At 42.4% G+C, this 24,679-nt stretch overlaps 1 protein-coding gene across 3 annotated transcripts in view; it reads right to left on the reverse strand.

The window, feature by feature from the left end:
- MDN1 (midasin AAA ATPase 1) overlaps nt 1-24,679 on the reverse strand; it is a 90,351-nt gene that overhangs the window by 19,970 nt on the left and 45,702 nt on the right. For all 3 annotated transcript variants that reach the window (XR_014524693.1, XM_083497495.1, XM_083497494.1), the window contains exons 55-79: nt 24,185-24,305; nt 23,042-23,252; nt 22,549-22,771; nt 22,005-22,131; nt 20,781-20,948; nt 19,205-19,419; nt 18,542-18,929; nt 17,658-17,767; nt 16,463-17,162; nt 15,464-15,625; nt 14,220-14,493; nt 12,650-12,885; nt 12,220-12,315; nt 11,907-12,001; nt 11,183-11,307; nt 10,091-10,228; nt 9,155-9,264; nt 8,893-8,966; nt 8,127-8,322; nt 6,868-7,024; nt 6,596-6,742; nt 5,756-5,882; nt 4,452-4,557; nt 2,684-2,799; nt 1,894-2,349 (exon numbers count right to left, since the gene is read on the reverse strand). Coding sequence is in view for 2 of the 3 variants with exons in the window: in XM_083497495.1 (XP_083353621.1) it covers nt 1,894-2,349; nt 2,684-2,799; nt 4,452-4,557; nt 5,756-5,882; nt 6,596-6,742; nt 6,868-7,024; nt 8,127-8,322; nt 8,893-8,966; nt 9,155-9,264; nt 10,091-10,228; nt 11,183-11,307; nt 11,907-12,001; nt 12,220-12,315; nt 12,650-12,885; nt 14,220-14,493; nt 15,464-15,625; nt 16,463-17,162; nt 17,658-17,767; nt 18,542-18,929; nt 19,205-19,419; nt 20,781-20,948; nt 22,005-22,131; nt 22,549-22,771; nt 23,042-23,252; nt 24,185-24,305 (4,878 nt within the window). In the remaining variant the exon portion in view is untranslated. The remainder of the gene's footprint in view (nt 1-1,893; nt 2,350-2,683; nt 2,800-4,451; nt 4,558-5,755; nt 5,883-6,595; nt 6,743-6,867; nt 7,025-8,126; nt 8,323-8,892; nt 8,967-9,154; nt 9,265-10,090; nt 10,229-11,182; nt 11,308-11,906; nt 12,002-12,219; nt 12,316-12,649; nt 12,886-14,219; nt 14,494-15,463; nt 15,626-16,462; nt 17,163-17,657; nt 17,768-18,541; nt 18,930-19,204; nt 19,420-20,780; nt 20,949-22,004; nt 22,132-22,548; nt 22,772-23,041; nt 23,253-24,184; nt 24,306-24,679) is intronic.

Consider the following 24,679-nt stretch of genomic DNA (forward strand, 5'->3'; position numbering starts at 1 on the left):
ATGGTTTTACCAGAAGGTTTGGAAGTTGTCTTACATGAATGGAAAAGGAACTTCAGCTTGTATAAGGTAGCCCTGCAGATTTCCTTCAGTTTCTTTAGCCTGTACCCCCACCCTCAAAAAATATGCTATGATACAAAGAGGCACTACACTGTTTAAACCACACACTTTACTGGAAGCTGCAGATTTAATCTATAGTGTTTACAATATAGTAAGCTTTGTTATTTTTGGATTCTGTACAAGTCTTACGCAAGTTGGAGGATGGATGGCGGCTAACAAATTGAGAATGAATCCTGACAAGACAGAAGTACTGTTTTTGGGGAAAGGAGGCGAGCACGTGTAGAGAACTCCCTGATCCTGAATGGGGTAACTGTGCCCCTGAAGGACCAGGTGCGCAGCTGGGAGTCATTTTGGACTCACAGCTGTCCATGGAGGCACAGGTCAAATCTGTGTCCAGGGCAGCTGTTTACCAGCTCCATCTGGTACGCAGGCTGAGACCCTATCTGCCCACGGACTGTCTCGTCAGAGTGGTGCATGCTCTAGTTATCTCTCGCTTGGACTACTGCAATGCGCTCTATGTGGGGTTACCTTTGAAGGTGACCCGGAAACTACAACTAATCCAGAATGCGGCAGCTAGACTGGTGACTGGGGGCGGCCGCCGGGACCACATAACACTGGTCTTGAAAGACCTACACTGGCTCCCAGTGCATTTCCGATCACATTTCAAAGTGTTGGTGCGGACCTTTAAAGCCCTAAATGGCCTGAGTCCAGTATACCTGAGGGAACGTCTCCACCCCCATCGTTCTGCCTGGACACTGAGGTCCAGCGCCGAGGGCCTTCTGGCAGTTTCCTCACTGCGAGAAGCCAAGTTACAGGGAACCAGGCAGAGGGCCTTCTCAGTAGTGGCACCCACCCTGTGGAATGCCCTCCCACCAGATGTCAAAGAGAAAAACAACCACCAGACTTTTAGAAGACATCTGAAGGCAGCCCTGTTTAGGGAAGCTTTTAATGTTTAATAGACCATTGTATTTTAATATTTTGTTGGAAGCTGCCCAGAGTGGGCAGGGTATAAATAATAAATTATTATATTATTATTATACGTGTTACTTATTGAGCATTTCAGTTAATTCAAATTATATTAAAATACAAATGTAAAAGAAAAGGAGGTTATTGGATTGTTGCTTTTATTTTGATTATGTATTTTGTGGTTTTATATTTTGATTTTATTCTGTGAACTGCCCTGAAACCTCTGGGTATATAAATTCTAATGGTGATGATGATGATGATGATGATGATGATAATAACAACAACAACAACAACAACAGGATAACCACTGGAACAAATACAGAAATAAGACATAAGCATTAAGATGGTAGGTGAGAAGAGTCCCTAACTGGCCTAACAGTTGTTGGTTTCCAAGAATTATTTAGTCCAATTAAGTTTATTATTTGTTTAGGAATACCAGTTTATAGTCTCTGCAAATTACTAGAATTTCTCAACTCACAGTGGCCTAATTCATATATAATGCTGAAGCACAGTTAATGTTTTTGATTATGTCCTCTGAAATGCAAGGGGTGTATCACCCAGTCAAGGAGCACTAAGCTTCCTCTGTGCACTTCCTCCAAAAGTGAAGGCATAACTCTCCCCCAAGGCACTTAAGCTTAGATACAACATCTGTCTTGATATTTGGCAGGGTAGAGGACTGTTTAGTGCCTCCATGGTTGGGCCACCAACTTCTGCAGCGCCAATCATTTATTTGGGATATAGTGGGGGCTGACTGCAGGCCCCATTTTGAACAATGCAGTCAATAAAGTCACAGTCTTACAGATTAGGGTGCATGAAGGCTGCAGGAGTGAAACCGTTTTCTCCCCATAAAATACTATGTACCATACTTACCAGGAATGGAAGAGTGTCTCACAAGACAGTTGTCTGATTCTGTCCACATCTGATTTTACTGCCTTAACCTCCAGCAGCATCTCTTTCACGTCTGAAATCAGCTTCTGAAACAACGGGTCGTGCTTTCGCATCTTGCATCCAGCGGGCAGCTGATCTGAAGCTATGGGAGTGGAATATTGTAGCTCTGGAGGGTTAAAACCAGGCATGGACTTCAGAACACAAGGGGAATTCAGTTCAGTTGCTTCAGTCTCTGCTCTGGAAGCATTCAAGGACTGGCCTTTTGGGCAGCACTCCATAAACCAGGACAGCTGCTCCAGGACCACCACACACTGCATTGAAAGGTATTGCAGTCTATCGGTCCACTGTTGAACACCGTCTTGAGGAGGAAACGCCACTTCATATTCACAGGCAGGGTTTAACCGGGCATCAATCTCCTGAACGCAGCTCAGAAGGTTCCTGTTGGAGATTCACAAGGTTAAGAGATATGCTTATAATAAAATATTATCGGTACACCTCAGTCAGTATACAGCGGATCACAGCAATTTCCAAATGCTGCAGCTTTTGCGGAAAGTTTATTTATTTATCCTGGGTGCCGCTCTATGCCCTTGAACTCTGGCAATGCCTCTTGCTTGTATGAACAGAGGATAGAGAACATGCATAGAAATGTACTGAGAGTTTACGTTTTGCGCTATTATTGCAGTATACAGTCTGCCTCTCTCTTTTTTGAGTCAGAATGCTTTCCTTTCTCAAATGAGCTGAAGAAGTGCGCAGAAAACAAAAGTCCAAATACCTCAGGATAATCCACTGCTCAGTCAAGGCAGTGAGGGAGCTCCTCTGCTTGACAAGCATCTTCATAAGGTGTGCTGTGAATCCTTTGCATCGCTCAACGGTACCCAGTCCAATTTCCTGCAGTGTGACAAGGTGGCACTTTTCACTCCTGTGTAATGGTTGCCATAACAATGTGGCCCCCACCCCACTGATACTAGGCAAATGCATGGAACTCTGCCTACGCCTTGACAATGAAAGATGCATGGAATGCACACAAACTACTGTGCAGCCCAATCTAACATTATGCTTGTTCACTCAAAACTAACTCCCGTTATATTCAAAGGTGCTTATGCCCAGGTAAACGTGCACAGGATTACAGCCTTTGGACAATTTTCAGGCAAGTAACACACCCAGAAAACCAGATTTAAAAGCCTATGCTATTGTAGCAACTTTAATGACAGTTTTACTGGTGGTTCCCTCATTGCGAGAAGTGAGGCTACAGGGAACCAGACAGAGGGCCTTCTCAGTAGTGGCGCCCGCCCTGTGGAACGCCCTCCCATCAGATGTCAAAGAGATAAATAATTACCTGACATTCAGAAGACATCTTAAGGCAGCCCTGTTCAGGGAAGTTTTTAATATGTAACGCTGTACTTTTTTTAACACTAATTGAGAGCCGCCCAGAGTGGCTGGGGAAACTCAGCCAGATGGGCGGGGTATAAATAATAAATTATTATTATTATTATTATTATTATTATTATTATTATTATTATTATTTTAAGAGCTGTGGATGATCAGGACTGAATGTGCTAAATCAGGGAGGAAAGCAAGATCCCCACAACATTCCAGCTGTGGAATGGTCTCCCCAGAGAGATATGTCCAGCACCATCCCTATCAACCTTTAGGTGCCATTTGAAGTAGCCAGGTGAAGATGCTACTAAGCACCTAGGCATTTTACTCATAACTGGTGTTTATGTTGTGTTCTCACGCAATGTATTTTTATGTTGTGAACCACCTGTGAAGGGCGGCATACAAATTTAATAGATAACGATAACAGCAGCAGCAGCAGCAGCAATTCATCTGTTAGTAGGATGTGTCCTTTTAATGCTATGAGGACTAGAGCTGTCAGTAAATGCCTAGGTAGGTGAAATGCTTGTTCTCTGATCAGCTAGTTTATATGCTACGATTTTTATTTTACATCAATGTCACCTCCACTTTCTCCAAGGTATACAGTGGTACCTCGTTTTTCAAACGTAATCCGCTCCAGAAGACTTCTGAAATGTTCAAAAACCAAAAACTCATCGGCGACAGCAAGGTCACAAGATCCTGCACTCAGCAGAAGCCACATGGCATGTTCTACTTCCAAGACGTGTATGAAAACCAAAGCATTTACTTTCAGGTATATGGCGTTTGAAAACCGAAATGTTCATCAACAGAGACATTAAAAAACCAAGATATCACTGTATATGAAGCTGGAAAGTGAACCTGACTCAATCCTACAATTCAGTGACTTGCCAAGGATTTCTGAATATGTCAAGGTTTGTAACTGGGTACATTTGATAAGCAATATGATACAAAAGTGACAAGTCTCGGTAGATTTACTGGTAGTTTTCCTCTATTTATCTGCTCAACAACTGCAATGTAGGCAGGTATAAACATGCCTGAGAAAAAACTATGTTGATTTGGAATAAAAAGCCAAATGTTTAGATGATGAATGATCCTGTCTTGCCTATTCAAAGGTTTTAAAAGGAGAAGATTTGAAAGAAATCTCTAGTACTGAAGCTACTGTTTACCTTTGAAGGTGCCAATAACGCTGTCTGAAGCCCACAGTGGCGTGCGAGAGACTGATAGAAGTATTTCTGGCATCCATCCCAGGACGAGGAGATCTCAGAGAGCAACCTGGAAAGCGTAAGACTTTTGTTCATCCGAGACAAAAATAAATAAATAAGCAATTTCAAAGTCTTTCTACGACCACACAAACACAAAACGTGCATCAGTTCGGCTTACCCATGCTTTTAGGCAGTCTTAACCGGCTTTACATTGCCTGCTTAAGGTATCAGTTTGGTAACTGATACCCCCGACACTGTAATGCATTTTTACTTAAGGCAATATCCGGATGTTTTTGCTCTGCTGGTTCCAGAAAATATCACGTTACACAATTTGCAAGTCGCTCCTTAAAATGAAAACCGAACGAACCAAGGGCCAAACTAGACTCACCATTTGTCACCTTTGCAGAGATGATTTTCCTTTGCAGCTGGTGGGAGGGAGGGCTCCAAGATGGAGTGATGTATTTGCACCCCACCCCATGGTCCTGATCAGAATTGGATTCCCCTCTATGTCTGCTGTTTGCAAGGAGGGAAGCCACAACTCTTAACAGGGCTAACTCTTAACAGCCACAACCCCCAGCTGTTTATTAAAGGTAAGTCACTGGTGCAAGAGTAACGTATGTGAGAAATGGCACATCTGGTTAGCCGTAAACTATCTTCACTAAAAGAGATACTATCCTTAGGTGGGACTATCCCTGCAATGGAAATCCCTTTTGGAGTCACCAATCAGGGTGAAGGAACTATTCCACGATGAGACCTGTTTATGGTCCCCAGCCTGCATGAATGTACGTTCCTTGGTGTCTGGGTGGCAAGTTACTGACTGCTGTGTAGGGCGAGAGCCCACAATAATGCTGGTCAGCTTGAGAGTGGCAGCACAAGTCCATGTGAGATATGGGGTAGGGTCCTTGGATGCTGCAAGATCATGTCTTAGAACCAAAACTTTAGGTACAGGTGTGTCCATAATGCAGTTGTTTGCTACTTTTCTATTTCTTTAGGTTTTTAGGATAACCTAATTTATTTGCACTGTTGTTGTGCACTGTTAAGTGTACTGATCTTTTTGTCCTTATTAGTTCTGATTATTTATAAAGGTTTCTAATAGGTGCATAACAAATATTGTGCATCTGTTATGTTGTCAGCTACTTCGGGCACAATTTCTGTGGAAAAGTGGCATACCAATAAACAGACGAGATAACGGTAATATTGGATTGAAAAACCCCACTTAGATACTTTTGGAGGTCAAAACTGTAGCTGCGGAAACAGAAAATACATACGTTGCGTCCAGTTTCTGTGTGCAGTTAACCAAGGCCAATGCACTGCTCAAATCCAATGGGTGAAGGAAAAGCAGGTCCTGGGAAGTTTTTGAACGAGACCAAGCAAGGCCTTTGCGATATGACAACCCTGGGAAGATATTTAAAATACATTTAACTTTAATTTTTCTTTTTGAAATAAACAACATGGATGTTCTTTTTAGTGAGTCCATCCAGTCATGCCTTTTCCTCTCCAACACCTAAGTGATGATGGCTGATACAGATGATTCTGAGAATTTAGCTTTAGCAGTTGAAAGGAGCAGAGAAAACAAGCGGCTATAACTAACCAGCAGAAATTGCTTTCAGAGCCAGTGTGGAGACCAGGATTCAGATCCCCGCTGGGCCACAAAGCTCACCAGGGGACCTTGGGCCAGGCTCTGCCTCTCAGCCTAACCTACCCCACAGGGTTCTTCTGAGTATGAAATGAAGAGGGTGGGGGTGGGGGACCACGTATGCCACCTTGAGCTCCTTGGATAGAAAGGTGGGATATAAATGCAATAAATAAATAATGAAAAGGTTCTGGACCCTATCCTTTCTGTGTGCATTAGAATATGTGTGTGTCAAGAGCAATACAGTAAAAATTCATTCCACATTTCAAATTAGTATTCATTCTAACCCAATTGTACTACCTACCTCCCAGCTATTATCATTTGGTACACTATACATGTGCCTATGGAGGTAAATCATGGGCAGTGCCAAACACACTCACATGGCATTTTGCTAGTTTGAGGAGTGGGAGTGGGGGTGACTACTGCTTATTTTTGTTCGTTGTCTCCAAAGAATAGCAGTTCCAGCTCCTCTTACCTGTATTAGCCAGGTTTTTAAAGAGCTCTGTTAGGGCCCTCTGCTTCTGCACGAGTAAATGTTTGGCCTCGGACTTCTGCTTTTCCTTGTCCGCAGCTGGATTTAAAGACATATGCTGCAGCTCATGGGAAGAGGAAATTACGTCACCTGTAAAAAGGAGGAGCGCAGCAGAAAGCAATCTGTCAATTTCAGCACGTCCACTCCAACCCAGCAATTCTTAAGAAAAACAAATTACCTTCCTGTTGAATGTTACTCTGTAATAAAAGTTTTACCTGTGAAATTGTCAAGGCTCTCCACCAGATCCAAGAACGAGTTGTTCTTCACTAGAGATGTACATATCTTCTCCATCCGCTTTGTAAGTTTGGGTAAGCGGCCCTGAAGGGACTCTGGGTGAAAAATGTCTCCCTGGATATCCTCTAAGTGAGCAGCCTGCGGGGGAAATGTTCACAACAGGCAAAAGTCCAGGTGACTGAAATCCTTGTGCTTCTGGTAAGCCCTATCAGTACCAACTAGCCTAGAGAGTGAAGAATGGGACTTCAAACCTAACGGAGGGTAGCCACTGGGCCCTTTGGTCAGCTTCCCAAGGCATCTGGCTGGTCACTACTGAAGAAGGAAATGCTGGCTTACACATACCTGTGGTCTTGGCCTATAATAACAGCCATATTACTGAGTCACTGGGTACTTACTGTGAGATGACAGAAGTCAGCCACAGAGGGTTATGTCGCATCCTACTAGCCTAGACAGGAAAATTCTATTGCAAACTTGAATGCAGCCACACCCCCTTCCAGGAGCTTCTCCAGTTTCCGTTTCACAGAGAAGCTTGAAAGGATGTCCCTGGAAACCTTGGAGTCCTAACTGATAGGTATAAAAAATAAAAAAATAGCAACCAGGCCTTTGTCACCTTTCCAGTTATGCAGATAAAAGACAGGTGAATAAGGCAGAGAGAGGCAACGCAGCCATAAGCAGCCTAAGAATGCATGCAGGGCGTGGTCCTCTCACTCATCAGAAAAAGTACCTTCTCAGAAAGTACCCAATGACCAGAGAAGAAAGCAGTCTGCAGAACCCTCTGTAAGAAGGCTGCCTCTATTTTGTAATCTTGGGCTGCCCTGAAGAGAGGGAGAAAAAAAGAAGTGCAAGCTCGGAGATAGGGGGAAAGTCAAAGCACAGGATGGAGGAGAAAGGACTTCTGCTAGTCTCGGTAAGCAAAAGAAACTTGGAAAAAGTTAGGGGAGGATACAGCCTACCAATTTGCAAAAGAGTTTTCCTGTCTAGCCTAGTAGGGTGTGATGTAACCCCTCTGGGATTAGCTCCTGTGTCCATCAGGGAAAAACACACATTTGGTCACCTCTCAATGAAACACTAAGACAGCACTGAGAACAAAGTTTACATTCCTGTTTCGCTGTTATCATTTCAAACATTTTGTCATATCACGGTTACAACTAAGAGTGTTCCAATACGCAGCAAGGGAATCCAGCACTCAGGTTAAGAATGCCTACCATTCCATCTGAACGCAAATGAGAACTCCAGGTACCTGAGCAGAATGGGACCTAGCAGTCAGTTTTTTTCTTAATATGTTGTTCAGGCTCTGAATTTTAGTTTCTTGGTTGCCCAATGTCTCTGCTTCCTGCAAAGAAGCAAGTTGCTCTTCTTTTGCTGTCTCCACCAAGGCAGAACGGCAGGGTTCATTGAGAGCAGCTTCAAATTTCTTCATAAACTTGAAGAGTGTCCTAAAACCCAGGAAAAGACAGGGATGAAAACAAGGACCATCAATTTGGGTGAGCGCTCAAGCTCCACGACAACATGGTTAAAGGGGACTTAAAAAGTTAAAAATCCACTTTGAGTGTATGCATATTAAGGTAACCAATGCAGTTATGGCAAAGCAGTATATCCTCAGTCACCACTATGCTATGGAAGTGTCAAAAGAAGAGGATGCGGATACCAATATTGCATATTAAGACACATGCTGGCCAGTCAGACAGATACTTTAACCCAAGCAAAATTTAACTCTATATTGGTAGCTAAGATTCATACTGTCAATGACTGGCTCTGCAATCTCATAGTGAACAGAATCTTGGGACAATGACTCAGGTGTATAATTTCGTTATCCCACTATTGACTTATTTGCATTTACCCTCCCCTTAACCAATCTTAGAGTGGGGTTTAAGGAAAAAAGTAAGAGGAGAGCAGTCCCCAGAGGACATGTTTCAAGCCCCCCCCCCCCCGGTCTCTGGGCTGATAACTGACATAATCCTCCTGATGCCCAAATGCCCAATATCTCATCAACATTTCGTACTTACCTATGTGTCTTCTCCACAGACTGTTTTATAGCCCAAAAGCTGACATCATTCCACTTAGAGATTTTTACAAATTCCTGAAAAATATTCAATTCAATAAACTATGATGTTTATTTTAAACAGAATGAAGAATTGCTGAGAGGACATGTGCTTCTGGTTTGAAGAGATGTACTTAAAAAGCAGGGTAGGACCTAGCTATTTATTTGAACTAGCTTTACTTCCAACAACCAGAGAATACTATTACACCAATAAATCTTGTTCTCACCTTCAGTTCTTTTTCTATCGGATGCCGAAGTTCAGTCAGCCTGGTTTGGACACATTCTGAAAACTGCTTATAATAATTGTAGAGATTCCATAATACATTGCACAGCATGTCTGAAAAAGAGAAAACGGGTTTCATACAAAAATGCATCTTCGTTCGCACCTGAGGATTTAGGGATCTTCAAGGACATAGTAGTTCTGACTGAAACAGCACCGCTCTTTTATTAAATCTGTAAAAGTTTCAAGAAGTTGTTTGTTTTTTTAATTCTACTGTATTGCTGCCTTGTTGTCTGCTTCCCTAGGTTCCTTTAGGATGAAGGTCAGGGTAAAAAATTAATAAATTAATAATGAAAATCTGTTCAACGCCCCCTTCCAATCAAGAGATTCCTTCAGGCAATTTTGCAAGGGGAAGACAAGCAAAGAGGTGTGGGAAAAGTTTTAATCTTCCATTCAGTGCTTTGCATAGAATAATCTACTTTTGTTTTTTGGCAGGCTACAGGGGAGAACTGGGTTGAATACACCACACTGTAATTTTGCCAGTATCTTTTGGAGAAAACTTTCGATGTAAAATAATAATAACTGGAAAATTTAGCTGAGCTCTATTAAATGTTAGGAATAATAATTCAACTGTGTGCAATAAAGGAAAGAAACATAAGCTCAAAGGTAGGCAGAAGGCATATCTGGATCTGCTGGTAGATCTCCAGCTGATCCACAGTAGACTGGCTGGAGACAGAAACCCTTGGCAAACTGTTTAACAGCAGCAACAACAGCAAGCTCTCCTGCTCCCAAAGCAGGCAGATCAAGGAAAGCTGAGCACATGCTCAGAGCCACCCTGCTCTCTTTAATTCTGTGTGTGCATGCGTTCACCACCCAGCGCTACCTGGTGGAGCTAAAGTACACCCCACAAGTTTGGCGTCTGGCTTTGGCCCATTTCACTTACCATTTCCTTCCACCTGTGGCATCAGCAAGACATGGCAGTGGAATTCCAGCAGCATCTGAAGCCGTGTGTCAAACTCCCCCAATGTTGACCCTTCTATGAAAGCCTGCAGTGTGCCGAGCAGTGCTTTTAAATTCACATCTATCCGTTTTCATGAAGTTGGGATTGTAGGGAAGAAAGGGGGGGGAGGACAAGATGGCATGTAAATTCATTTTTGACATTTAACAACATCCATTATGGCCCTTTCAGAAGGAACTAACTCTGACACAGACAGAGGACAGACTCTGCCTCCCTAGAAACAAGCCTTAGTGCACAATGCAATGCAGGCTGCCTTTTACCTACAGTTAAGGAACTGTAATCCAGATGCAGGAATAATTGCTCCCTCTTCCAAGCCCTCCCGTCTCCAGAGGAAACTTCCCTCTCCTGCCTTAACAGCAGTTAAAAGGAACCAGTTCCATAAGAGGAGAAAAGACAACACCATAAACACATCATATTATTCATCTAATTCTACAGTATCTTTACTAACAGTTCACTTCACATAGAGGGAAAAGGTTGTACAGTATAGAGTACAGCACACAGACAATAAAGGCGTACGTCCTTCTCAGATGTGATCTTGCCTACTTCATAAAAGATGGCTTTTGGCACTGATAACAGGTGCTTGGTCTATACTGGCTTGTTTTCAACTAGAGTTGCTCACTTGGGATGTCAATCTGGTTTAAAACAAGCCAAGATTTGTGTGCCCTGTTTACAGAGCCATGGTTTCTGAAGTCAGCAGTGTTGTGGGCTAATGTGTTTTTTCACAGCTCTTGTGAACACAGTTGGACTGCTCAACCTTTCAATAATATAGGCAGTTACAAGCTTTGCCTGTTAAGTCGCTTGAGAATCAAGATGGAAGAATACTTGATTTCTCCAATATGCTACATATTGAAAGAAGCTTTAAACTTGGCTATTGGGCATGTAATAGAGAATTGCAAATGCAGATATAGATCATAAACCATTTGTATTTTTATTAGTTTATAGAAATGTGTATCCTTGAGTGTATGCACTTCTATTAACAGCTTGCATTTCTTTTACCACTCTGTTATCAATAGTTACCTTCAGTTTTCTTCTGTGTCTGTTCTTGCCTATATTTCTCAATCATCTGATAGATTGAAAACCAGTGTTTCATTGACTTTTCTGTGTGATGTTTCCTTATGTTGTCCAGACTAACAGACCAACAGCTGACAATGCAAGTGGAAAAAGTAAGACCTATTAATTAACATTAAATCTCAGAGCCCTATCACCACCCACCCATGCTTGCTTTTAGATCAATGGGTACACATTTCTTAGAAAGCAGCCCAATTTTTGCGACAACTATTTTTACAGTACAGGTAAGGCTGTTATTTTTGCTCTGCACTAACAAAAACATCAGTTCTGAAATATGAAAACTTAAAAAGTCTGCATTAGTGTAAATAATCAGATTTTTAAAGAATTGAATGTAGCACATTTATTTTGCATAAGCTGCTAGGTTATCTATATTTGAAAGAACAGTGATTCTTCTTTGGCTAAGGATTGAAGAAAAATACAACCCCCCCCAACCCCACAGGGATCTAGAAGGTAGGAATTAGAAGACATTCTGGAACGAAGCAGGAAGCTGTGTAGAGGAATGAAACTCCACATCTCTCTCTCTGCTGGGAACCCCTGACAAAAATCCCTTCAACTTTCTGAGCTTGCTGCAGATGCTGTGAGCAAACCCCTGATCTGGTTTGTCCCCCCCCCCCCAAAACCCCGTCATTTACACTTGAAAATACTCAGCACAAAGGGAACTGACAGTACGTACTTCAGTTCCAGTTTACGCCACTGGATGATCAGCTGAGTGACCAAATCCAGATGTTTCCTAAGAGAGACAGCTCGACTAGCATTCTCCTCCCAATCCTAGAAAAGGAAAAGATGCCTTTCAGACAAAAACTGAAATTATACATTTAAACGTTGATTAAAAAAAATTGATTTGCTTGCCAATTATCTACACCTTTAAATTTAAAAATGCAATCACCTTCATTGAACTAAAAATCAGGTGTATTACAAAAGTTTGTTAATTTCTTCTCACCTTCTCTGGCTATACACACACAACCACTTGCCCCCTGATTTCTTACCTGGGACTTGGCCAGCAGAATTTCTAAGCCATTCAGGAACTTTGAAAGCGGACTGGAGAGTGGAAAACTACGGATTCTGTCCAGTACAACCAAAAGCTGCAAAATGAAAGATGATCAGTGCTCCTGGCAGTTGCTTTCTAAATCTTAAAACTAAACAACACAAAGGAACAGAACTTTTAACTTTATATTGCATTGCAAGTTCTCATCTCTTCTGCTAATAGCAGATATAACTGGTTGTTTGTCTGTCACATACAGCTGAACATACTAACAAATTTAGGGGACTAGCAGTATGCTTGTCTCTGTGGAAGGTGCTATCCATGCAAAGCCTTAACATGTAAGGAATCCTAGGTCAAAGCAAATATAAATTAAACTCTGGTTATTTTAGCTACTGCTTCAGTTCCTGAAAGTCTGGACTGTGGTCACCTCTTACCTGGACAAGCGCAGGGTGGTCTGGCCATTCTTGCAATAGTGCTTTCACCTCTTTTGTGAAGTTTTCAAGAACATGTTGACACTGTTGCACTTGCTGAATATTAGAATGGTGATAAAAGTCATAAGGCCCTTCGTTTTGCAGGACTAGTTCTGAAGCCCCCTGTTCAAAAAGTGTATTGTGCAGTATCGTGCTAGCTAGAAGTTGGCTGCCATGGAGATTATCGTTCATTTCAGATCCTATGATTTGGCCGTCCAGGGGGCAAGAAGAGACACAAAGTCATTAAGGCAATAAAGCTTTCCGTATCTTTTTAAACAGCACATTGATTAAAACAGTAAAGGATAAGCTCAGAGGCAAATGTGTTGTGTCTTAGAGCAATTGTTTTGCACAGCCCATCACTATATAAAGTGAAAACTCACTCCAAAAGCCTCTGTGAGTATCTACTTCTGAGGCACTTAAGACCGGAATGTTTAATTCTAGGAACAATAACCTAGAATGCCTTTCTACCAATACCCTCTGCATAGCAAATCAACAAGATCACAGGGAAACAGTTTCAATAAATGACCACCCACACCCTAGAGGCTGTCCAAGTTCAATTATACAAGGCTTTGTTTTACTTTATTACTATGTTTTTAGTGTCATTTAGATTCTTGAATAAAGAGCAGAACCAAACATGCTACTTTCCCTCGGTGGAAACGCATCATGCTATTTGAAAGTGGGAGATTCCATTTACCCATTGCAATAAAATCTCACCTACCCTATTGCCTTCAGTAGTATTCTACACATACAACTAACCCTAACCCAAACTGAATTATGCTCATTATTTAAGCAGGGAAATGAGAGACCAATCATTTAAGCCATGTTGGCCTTTTAAGGCTCAAGCTAAGTATATCAAACGTGAGTGGGAAAATGGGTTTCTGAATACAAACAACAAATAAGTCGTGAAGTGGTAGGTGCAACTGCAATGGGATTGTTTTAGAGAACGTAGCTCCTCAGATGTAGCCAAGGCTAAACATTTCAGTTTATTCTGTCTACTTATTTTTTAGAGATACAGTCGTACCTCGGAAGTCAAATGGAATCTGCTCCGGAAGCCCGTTTGACTTCCAAAACATTTGAAAACCAAGGCACGGCTTCTTCCAATCGGAAGCCGCAGAAGCCCCGTCGGAAGTTCAGTTTCCGAAAGAATGTTCGAAAACCGGAACACTCACTTCTGGGTTTCGATCATTCAGGAGCCAAAACGTTCGAGAACTAGGCTTTTCGAAAACCAAGGTACAACTGTACATACTTCAACAACCATTAGCGGTAGACACACAGGATTTTTAAAGCACAGCTGTGGTCTTTGAATGATGGTTCCATGGAAGCTTACCTGGGGTTCCTTAACAAGAAGACAGCTTGCCCATTATTAATGGCCTCACCCTGCCGTGTTCAGATGGCAGGGCAGCGCTGGGTATGCTGCAGGGAGCACACTTGTGCAACATACTGGAGGGGGGATTCTATGGCTCCCTCAAAAGGATGGGGATTCTCTGGCCACTGAAGCACAGCATACTTGAAAGCAGAAACGAAAAATCCTTACCAATCAAAGGATAGAAGTGAGCTACCAGCGAAGCACCAGTCTGGTAACAGGAAAGGAATGTATTCAAATGATGCTTCGCCTGATGGGAGGACAGGCTTTGCTGATACCACAAGGACCGAGCAAAGTAAAGGCACAGCTGCTGATGAATCGTCATGACTGTTTTCATTGAGTGATGAGAAAGAAGGGCTTTTTCACAAACTGCTTCCTTTTCTAAGCCGTCATTCATTTCCATTTTCCCCTCAAGGCTCGCCTCTGCCGTAATATCTTCAAAATCCTGCAAATTGTATTGAAAGGTGTATTTAGTGACAACTTGCAGCGCTGTATTTTAAGATCAGCAGCAAAGCTCACCAGTTTCAAAGGACGCACTTGCATGGAACAAGGCAGGCTGGTAAAAACCGCATGACTGCTTACTATGCAGCTCTTCAGAACATGGGGAACCAGTTGTATGTATCCTCAGGTCGTCTAGCAAGCCAGGCTTTACTAAAGATCCTGCTTCAGTGGGCATCTGAGAAGTTGCAGGAGCACAACTGGGCTCCACACACATCCAGGTAGGAAGCAAAAAAGTGGCCACCTCTCTGGCAATAGAGGAACTATACGGTACGTTTTGCCATAGCACTGCAGCTGCATTATCTGCTCTGTATTCTATTAGGAATCTTATTTATTGTGTTAGTAAAAAAAATGCTTGTACAATAATTGTATGTTTTATAATTATTTGCAACATAATATATTTTATTCCTTTTTCCAAGCCTCTTTGTTCTATTATCCTGACTCCTACACTAATACTTTTACTGTTTTCAAAAAAAGAAAACACAAGCAACAGCACTACAACCAAAAGCAAGCAGAACTCAATTTGGTAACCGAGGGCTTATTCCTGGCTCTGTTTCATAACATAGCCCCCCCATTTACCATTCAAAGCTCTATAAACACTTTCCCCAGATGTGCAGAGAGCTTTTTCAGTCTTTACACTGTGTATTCTCCCAACAAGAACAAATAATGTCACAATGGCTCATTGAACACAAAGCGGAAATGTGAACTTAGGATTCTGGAAGTTAGGCTATTGGACATACTGGCTTCCAGTGAAATTAAAAACATTTTCAGGTTCTGCCCCTATCCCATTTCATCCAGTTCCCAGCTGCCACACTATTGATACTTCTGTATTTCTTTCTGAATATGTAAACTGCTGCACAAACACAAACAGAATAAAGTTCCGTACGCAATTTCTGATTAAAGCAGAAGTTGTTTACCTTCTCATGCAGAGGGAATTTCCTCCTGAACTCTCTCTCTTCCTCCTCCTCTTCACTGAGGCCACTCCCGTGGCTCTTGGTTCTGTATCTGTAAAGACTGTTCTTCTGTTCCTCCTCTTCCTGGGCCTGGCGCTCTTGTTCATCCCATTCATTTATAATTACCTAAGAAATAGAATGCAAAAAAACAAAAGCCCGCTCATCTTGAGAAACCCGTAAGAGACTTGTGCATATAAATCCCACATGTGTCACAGTAAACATATGGTGGCGTGAGGCCACTTGTATGTTGAAGCCTAGTCAAACAGGCTTTGTTTTCTGCTCCATTTTTGTGGCAAGAAAAAAAAGCCCAGAGCTGGAGCCTGTAGGCTCGCTTTTATACTGGCTGCTCTAAAGCTGTGACCCCTCTTTCCAGTGAGCATTAGGCCAGTCACCTTTCTCTCTCCCAAGGGTGTCAAGATTTATTTTTCACAGATGGTTTTTGGCAGAAGTTTCTGCAGTCATTTAGTCTTATTACCGGGTTTTCTTGATTTATTTACTTTTATCAGTTTTGAAACGCTTTGTGCAACCAGAAAAGCACTCTATAAACTACTGAGATCCAACCTGCTGTATTTTATCAGAGATAAACAAAGCAAAACTCAACCCACACAATGGGGTTTTTTCTTGGCTCTTTCCCTCCCTATGGCTCTCAGAATAGCTGCTTGTGAGGATCAAAAGACCTTCTGGAATGGCACTGTGAGGGACCAGGGTTGCAGCAGGACAGGGAAACCAGGAGAACAAGCAGAAGTATATTTCTACTTGTGGGAGGTATTTCTGGGCCGAAGCAAATGAAAAAAAAATAGAGTAACAGTTCCTAAAGTGGCCCGCTTTCATTTGCCAAATACGTCTACGTAACATTTTAAGTTAAGTTTCCAAAGATGCCCCCCCCCCCCCCGGCTGGAGCAATAAGGAGAGAATGAAGGTAGAGGCTCAAAAAATGTAGCTGCTTAAATAGCACCACCATACCTGGCACAAATGTCTAAATAGCTGCAGAGATTTGTGGTCCAGTTCTCCCTTGGACAGCACGTGGCAATGGAGAAACAACAAAGCATTCACCAGCAGCTGCTCCTGGGTGAGGCATACCCTCTGCTCCCCATCAGCATCCTCAGAGGAGTATTTCAGAGACAGCCTCTTAAGGCCATGAAGGACGTCCAGAGCATTCACAGAGCACAAGGCATCCGCGTGGGAAAGGTAACAGGGGAAAGTGGCGCTGACGGAAGGAAACGACAGCAGAGAGGCAACCATAGAGCCAAGCTTGGCTGGGCAGACAAAACTGCTGAACATCGTCCTATGGACTTCAGAAGCCACAAGCCTTAGGCCATGCTGCATCTGCAAAATGGCAGCTTGCAGTGGGACGACTGCATCAGGGAAGGCGGCATAGTCCTCTGCCAACCGTTTCCTGAACTGATGGTGCGACTGCTGCCAGGCTGCCTCTTCACTGAGGACGTTTTGCACCATCTGGAGAGACTGAGACTTATCCAAATGGAGTAACTGCAGCAGGCGGGTCACGAGATCCTGGACTTTTGAAGTCTGGGCAATGCTGCTGACGTACTGATGAACTTCCTTGTACAATGACTCATACGAAGGAGCCTGTGGTCTATAGGCTTGCTTTTGGCTGAGGCTGGCAATCTGGTCCTTCAGCTTCTGGATTCTTTGGCATAACATCCTGAGAGAGGATAAGTTGCAAAAGGTCAAAGGTCAGGGTCATCCAACGATTATTAGATGAAAGCCGCCTTCAAGAGCAGAACAAATTATTTTGCTGCCATGATGAAATCTAAGTGCCACCCTGACTATTTATATATCTTCACTTTTCTTTGCCACGAGGAACTCAAGCAACTCTGTATAGGTCTAGGTACACTGGACGAAAGCAAGCTTTTAAAATTGTGTCCAGGTGGATGGGGACCAAATGGCAAGAGCCACACACCTGTTCTTGCAATCCACCCACCCCTGCCTCAAATCATTCATCACCCAAACGGCAAACTGAGAGTTAAGAAAACAAGAATCCTGTAGTTAAGTGCAACTACCCAAGGCTCTGTTACAAGCAGGGATTTGAACCCACAGCTCACTGGACTATTGTGACCATTTACAATTACCCTTTCAAATTTGGGAACAGGAGGTAAACATTACAACATTCCAAAGCCACAGGGAATCTTGAAGTTACCTAATGTGAGGGTGACTGTGATGGCTGATGGCTTCATCTTCCAGATCTTTCCCTGTGCGTAACTGAGTTGACAGATTGTGTGTCTTCCATTCACATTCTAGATGGTGCAGCTGAAGGCGTCAGACAAAAAACCATGCAAGTTTTATTCAAGATAAAACTCTGCCACCACTCCAATTGGGTGGAGGAGGAGCTATTATTGTGAACTGAGAATTTACAGATCCTTCTGTATGTTGTAAGTCTACAGCGAGGCTGTTAAGCCATGACAGGTAAATGGAACCTCAAAGTCTAGAAACAGTGAGTTGTCTCCAATGAAGTTGTCATGTTTGGACAAGGACTTATGCTTGCATAAATGAATTTGGCCCCCTCCCCACACACCCAAACCTGTTCTTGGCATTCCCAAAACCCTCTGGAGCAGATTGGGAAGGGGTATAGGGAGAAGGAGGGGAAGTCCTTGCACAAATGGGATGATTTTGTTGGATACACCACCACCCCAGTTACCTCTGAATACCCATGACTAGTGACCATCATTGTCTAGGGAGCTGATCTCTAGCAATACACAGAAGGGCACAGATTCCTCACCTGTGCTCAATCTGTATATCTGTGTATATCTTTATTCATCTTGTAGGATTTACATGACTATGCAGAGACTCATTTTCTGTTTTGAAAAATGAGTAAGATCTTGCACCTGCCCTGGTACTTGTAGTTATGCACCATGTTATCTGAATATTGGGGTGTTTTGTCTCATATGACATCAAATTTCCAATGCAATCTTATTACATTTGTTCATGTGGCTTGGTATAGTTTAGCAGTCGTCTGAAGATTTGAAATGTCGGTGTAGCCTAAAAATCCCATTAGCCACAAGGCAAGGGAACCCAAGCCCTCACCTCTTCCTCTGCGTACTTGAGCTTGTATTCTCTTTTCACCGCTGGATCATACTGGGTCTGTGGAAGCCACAGCTGGATCTGCAGGAGACCTAGGTTGACCCAGAGACTGCCTCGCCGAGCCGTTTCGGGCAAGTTCTGCAGTCCTCCTTCATGCCCAAAGAACTGCTGCAAGCAAGTCAGCCAAATGCAGACGATCTGCTCAGGCAATATTTCCCGGGCAGCAGCATCCCTGAGCACTTTGCAAATGTACTGAAACGCCGCTGGGCTCTTGGAGGAAACCTTATTGCAGTTCCGGAGATACTCCTCCTGCTGTTCTGCCGGAACCAGGCCTTTAAGAACTACGAGTTGCCTATGCAGCATGACACCTTGGAACCTGGAATCAGTAAACCTGAAAGAAGAGAGAGATGTTCCAAATAAGGATGAAGAAGAGATCTGCAACTGGAAAGTCCCTAGAGCCTAATCAGGCTACTGGATAGGTATCCCCTAGGCCTCTGCTGCCAACATAGAGACAAGAGAACTATCTCTACAGTAGGGTGGGGAGTCCAGCCATCCGCCCACCACATCCTCAGGTGTGCTTCTCTTTTAAGACCAGCTGTTAACCAAAGGTACAAAGCATCTATCTCTCCTGACCCCCCCCCCCGGCTTTGTTTCTTAATGCAGTACCTAAATTCAGCCATGGAAGAAAAGGGCAAGTTGGTCCACAGAACTGTGCTGACTTCCTGAAGCTGCTGTGCTCTCTCCAGCCGCTCTCCCAGTGTGACATTGGAGGTGGACAGGACAGGAAGGCCGGTCACATCCCACTGGCTCCACTTGCTGCTGCTAGTTAGAATTTCAGAGAGGCACTTGGAGAAAACTGCTCGACTCAAAATACCCACACCCTAAATTAATAAAGATCAAAATATATGTTTATAGCATTGATAAAGGTTTCCACATTTTATTTTATTTTTAAAAAGGGCAGGTCACAGACTTGGAAATGTCAGACCCTTTTAGAGAACATGTTACCAAAAAAACAACAACAACATCATTGTAACATTGGAACCCACTGAAAGTCACTGAAATTTAAGTAGTGCATCAGGATGGGTGGATGCAAAACAGGATTTCCAAACCAACATCCCAGCCGTATTTAAAATACCGTGCATAAGCACTAAACTAATCCCTACCTTCAGCAATAAGGTAATCCCAAAATCTGTAATTTTGCTAAATATATTTCCTAATGACGTTTATTTAAAAGACACTTCCCCATCTTGTAATGCAGGGTTTGTGCTCTACAGTCGGAGAAAAACCTGTCACCCCACCCCCGGCATTCTGATAATCAAAATATTTGATAGGGAGAGGTAAATCTAGCCTCATCTCAACTGTGTTCCTTTATCTCCTGCACTGTCTCCAATCAATGACTTTCATTGACCACTACAGAAAAATGCAAACAAAAGTGAACATACTGACAGGAACTTTGCTAATTTTGCACAAGTCGTTCAAATATGAAATGTCCAGCTGGATTTTTGGACAGGGCATAGAAAATGGGTTTAGTTTTTTGTTCAAGTTGTCAGGCTCCTTTTCAAGCTTTGTTTAGAAAGCAAATCCAAGTTCCCCTGAATTTAGCATCAGTTGTATGGAAGAATTATCCAGATTGCAGCTTGTCACAAACATCTCCTGCTTAACGGGCAGCTCAAAAGCACTTTAGGAGCATTAACGCTTTATTTTATATTAATGCTGTATTTTAAACCCTCATAAACTATAAATAGCAGAGCCTTCCTTGGGATCAGTTCTAGTAGCTAATTCATACTCCAAGCAATGGGAGTGAATACCTTCAATCCTCTGAATGAATAGTGAACCCATTCTCTGTGTGACATCAAAATGGCACCATTCATTCACCAAAAAGAACTATTAGAAAGTTTGTACGAAACTCGGTATCTGTACAAGTACACTCCACCCACCCACCACCCAAAAAAGATCTCCAGAAAAAATTGTAACAGGGAAAACTGAGTGAAGACTGAGCATGCTCAGTGGGCAGAGAGGGCTCACAATTAGGAGAGGGGAAAAAATAAATGAGGTGACAGAATGGAATAACTTAAAAGAAAGCATGGCTGGCTGGAATTGTGAACAGGAGAACTTGGCAGTGCATCATTTTGTTGAAGGTCCTACACTATTCTGTAAAATAGTTTATCATATAATAAGTTCCTGCCCTGACAATAGAGTCTCACCCTAACCCTTTAAAAAATGCAAGTTTCCTCACACAAACCTGAACAGAACAGTCCATGAGAGATTTTGGCATCTTCTTCTCTTCCACAGACAGCGGCTGCCAGGTCAACCAGCGCTCTGGATTTGTAGTAACGACACTGCTCCAAAACGCTACTAAAGCAGCATTCACCAGTTCTGACCACACGAGAGAAATTTCTTCTGCAGAGACCTAAAAGCGCAGGACGAAAGTGCAGAAGACTTAAAGAGGCTGTTAATGTTTGCCTCCGCTTTTTAAGCATTCTAATGGATGTGAGCACATGTTTTACTTTTCAGGGACTAACCACATCAGCTAGAATTTTCCTTAGCTTTGTTATTAAGGACAGGAAGCATTTCTTGCATCAGATATGAAAAGTAAGGTTCTCCCTTGGTCCTAAGAGAGAACTTAAGACAGAAAACACCACCACATTGTTCAACTAGTTATAGCTAAGGACCTACTGCAGCATTCTCTGGGCAAGCAATAAATGGGAAGGAATAGAGGAAATTGAGCCAGATGCACTGGGAATAGTTCACCAAAAGTGATGCAGCCTACATAGGAGCAAGCAAATAGCATGGGGGGAATGGAGAAAGGAGTGCCATAAGAACTTATAGCAGTACAAAGAGTTTAACAATGAATCAAGCAGAAGGAAAGAACTTTCCCACTCCTAAAACTTTGCAAGCAACCACAAGATGCTAGCTGATTCTTGAAGATGGTTTCTAGCACACTGGACAACTGAAACCAGAGATGCTCACCAGGTAGCAAGGTTAAGGAAACAAAGTAAGGGGTGCAAGAGAGGAGAAATGTTGGCTCCTTAATCCACAGTGGATGCTTTTTAGAGTCATCTTACCTACTTTCAATTTTCCCGTTGTTTAGTTCTTGCTAAACACACAGTTTATTCAAAAATAAATACGGGAAGTCAATCAAGGACTTCTGTTTGAATGCCAGGAAGTTAGTTTGTCATTCCCCCCACCGACCCCCATCTAGCTGCTACTTTTATTAAGTAACAGTTAAATTTATGTCGATTTGATTTTTTTAATTCTTTACATAAAAAGTACCCAGGTGTTTGTCACTGATAATGAGAATGTGCAGAGCACTATAATACAACCCCTTTTGAGGTCATATTACATTTTCCCTTGTTTCGTATGTTGAAGGTCTCTGTCCTGGATTGGAGAATACAGTGCCAGGTGAATACAGAAAAGAAAAATGAAAAGGGAAGGGGAGTTTTCTGAATTTAACACTTGTTCTTACCTTTTGCGAGTCTAACAAGTAATAAAGGCCTTGAAACTGTTGTGAGGTAGATGGTGTAAACTTAAGGCAGAAAGCAATAAATTGCCTTATTTCTGAACATAGGCTTGATTGTTGACTGCTACCATTCCTGAGAAAAGAAGAGTAATGGCTTTTGATTGATAGTTTGTATACACACCAAGGTACAAAAATAATGAAAGGGGAAAGACGCAACACATCAATTAGAAATTAAAGGAAAGTCCCACATTCAAAATCACCCTGGTCCTATTCAGAAATGTTCAGAATGTCTCATAATCCTTTTGAGACATAAATGCTGAAATTCTCCCCAATTCAAAGTTACTTGCATTTCTGTCAGCAGAATTGAGGTTTAAAAATATCTTGAGACATTCTAGCTCAGAGGGTGCGTTCATGAATTTGCTACCTGACAGAGCCATGGAAAACCACAAGATAAAAAGACTACAAAAGCTTAAGGAAGGGAAAGGCTGGATAATCGACCTTACATGAATCCCAGAAACTTTTTGCTCCATCACAAAAAACTTGCCCTCACCTTTGCAAGGAAGCCTCAGCTATACAATCAGTGGTTAGCTTGTACTGCCAAAGCACAGCTAGATACTCCATTGCAGGCCACAGTTGCACCTTATTGCAGAGCTGAGTTATCAAACTAGAATCCACCTGTTTGCCTTCAGCAGGCTTTTCTTTGAGAGGCTCAAGCAAGACACCTCCTTCCCTCAGCTTTGACTGCTGGAGATTCACCAGAGCCCATAACTCATCTGAAAGAAATAAAGAATAGAAATAGCCTGCAACTAAAATCTTGTACCAAAATAAGATTTAAGGCAAAAACAAACTCACTCATCAGCACAAAATATAACAGAGGGGAAAAATACAAACCTGGAAATATGAATTTTATCCGAATTTTTATGTTCATTTGCAGGAAACACGGAAGCTTACTATATGAACATGAAAATACATATTTGAAGTAACCTGTAGTACAAAATTATGAGGTGTTCTTCACTTCACCTGACCGCAAATAAATCATTTACCTGAAATGGCATCCTTCAAATTATTGGCTCTGAGAACTAGGCCTTGAGCCTGGAGCAATGCAGTCTTGATTTTCCAATCTGTGGCGGCCACTTTCAGAATACAGACCTCCTTCTGCCATTCGCCATCTCCAATAGCGGGCCTCAGCTCCTGGACATTAAGTGCTTTGGAAATTTTCCGCAACTGAACAGACGCATCCACTACTCCTACATCCTGAATAAGTTGAATAAAAATAAAAATGGCAACTCCCAACTCAATAGATTGAACACTATTTTGTTTTGTTTTACTAAAACGCATAATAAGACCACTTATGCTGACCTCTTCTGTAAAGAATGAAGGGGTGCATATAATTTATATGCACGCAAGCAGCAGTCAACCGTTTAGGCAATTGTGCCAAAGTCCAAAGCATGAGAATGCCCCACACTAAGGGTGCACACTTTGGTATGTATGCAGTACTCTGTCTAAGAGAGTGGGTACTTTTGCCTCCAGTTAGCAGAAGCAGTGCTGCAGGACAGGACAAGCAGGCTCAACGGTTTGCTTCAATTCCTAAGCCAGGCCCCATTGGTCTTACAGCTTCTGCGCAAGCATGCTCCAAAAAAATCTGCTGCCTGAGCATTTGTACAGCTGTGCAGGTATATTCAAAAGTGATATACTGTACTAGGAACTGCTATCTAGGAACACAGAAAACAAGTCAGCTGATTGGTCCATCTACCCAAGTACTGTGTGCACTGAATGGCAGTAAGCTCTCTGGGTTTTCAGGCAGGAATCTGAAGATTGATCTTGAGAACTTCTGTGCACAAGGCATGCATTCTGGGGAAACCCAGCCAGATGGGCGGGGTATAAATAATAAATTATGATGAGGATGATGATGACACTTAACTATGGCTCTCGCTGTATGGTGTTTAGTAAGTCTGGTCTAACTTTTCTTGAAAGGAGAGTATTTAATATATTTCTAAATCCATACACTCACTTGATCATCTTCTTAAATATCTATAAGTAGTTCTGTAACTCTGAGACACGAGTTCCTTAAATAATTCTAGATGGGTAGGGTAGCAGTGTAATACAACAGTTTTTCTAAAATGTATTACCAAAGAGAAACCTCCATAGAAGTCAACAGTATTCAGTTACATATAAATACATTGCACCTTGAATGGAAGAGGTCTTCCCCAAAACTTCTGCAGCTTCTTAACACTAGCAGAAACACCAGCAGGATTGGCTAGGCAAGCCTGGATTTGTTGTGAGGCAGACTGAATATCCTTGGGCAGCCTTAAAATAAGAGAAGGAATAATTGTTTCTACAGAAAACTAAGAAAAGTTAAGATTGGTCATCAAACCATGAATGCAGCCTGGATATACAGCAACCTATGAAACCTCATTCCCCCAGTCCAGAGCTTTCCAAACTGTGTGCCATGACACGTCAGTGTGTCAGCTGCAGTGTGTAGCTGTGTCACGCAAACACTCCGCGCACTCCTCCTAGGGCTGGAAAGGGGTTAGTTTAACCTCAGGTTTGCTAATAAAACTGAATTATGGATGGTACATAGCCATCTTGACATGATTGCCTACAGGGAACACTAAGAATATCTCTGTGCAGGGACTTTATACCTGCTAATCCCAGCCATTCCAACATATATAGGAAACATA

This window comes from Podarcis liolepis (genome assembly GCF_965112155.1).
Source record: "Podarcis liolepis genome assembly, chromosome: 3".
NCBI classification, from domain to species: domain Eukaryota; kingdom Metazoa; phylum Chordata; class Lepidosauria; order Squamata; family Lacertidae; genus Podarcis; species Podarcis liolepis.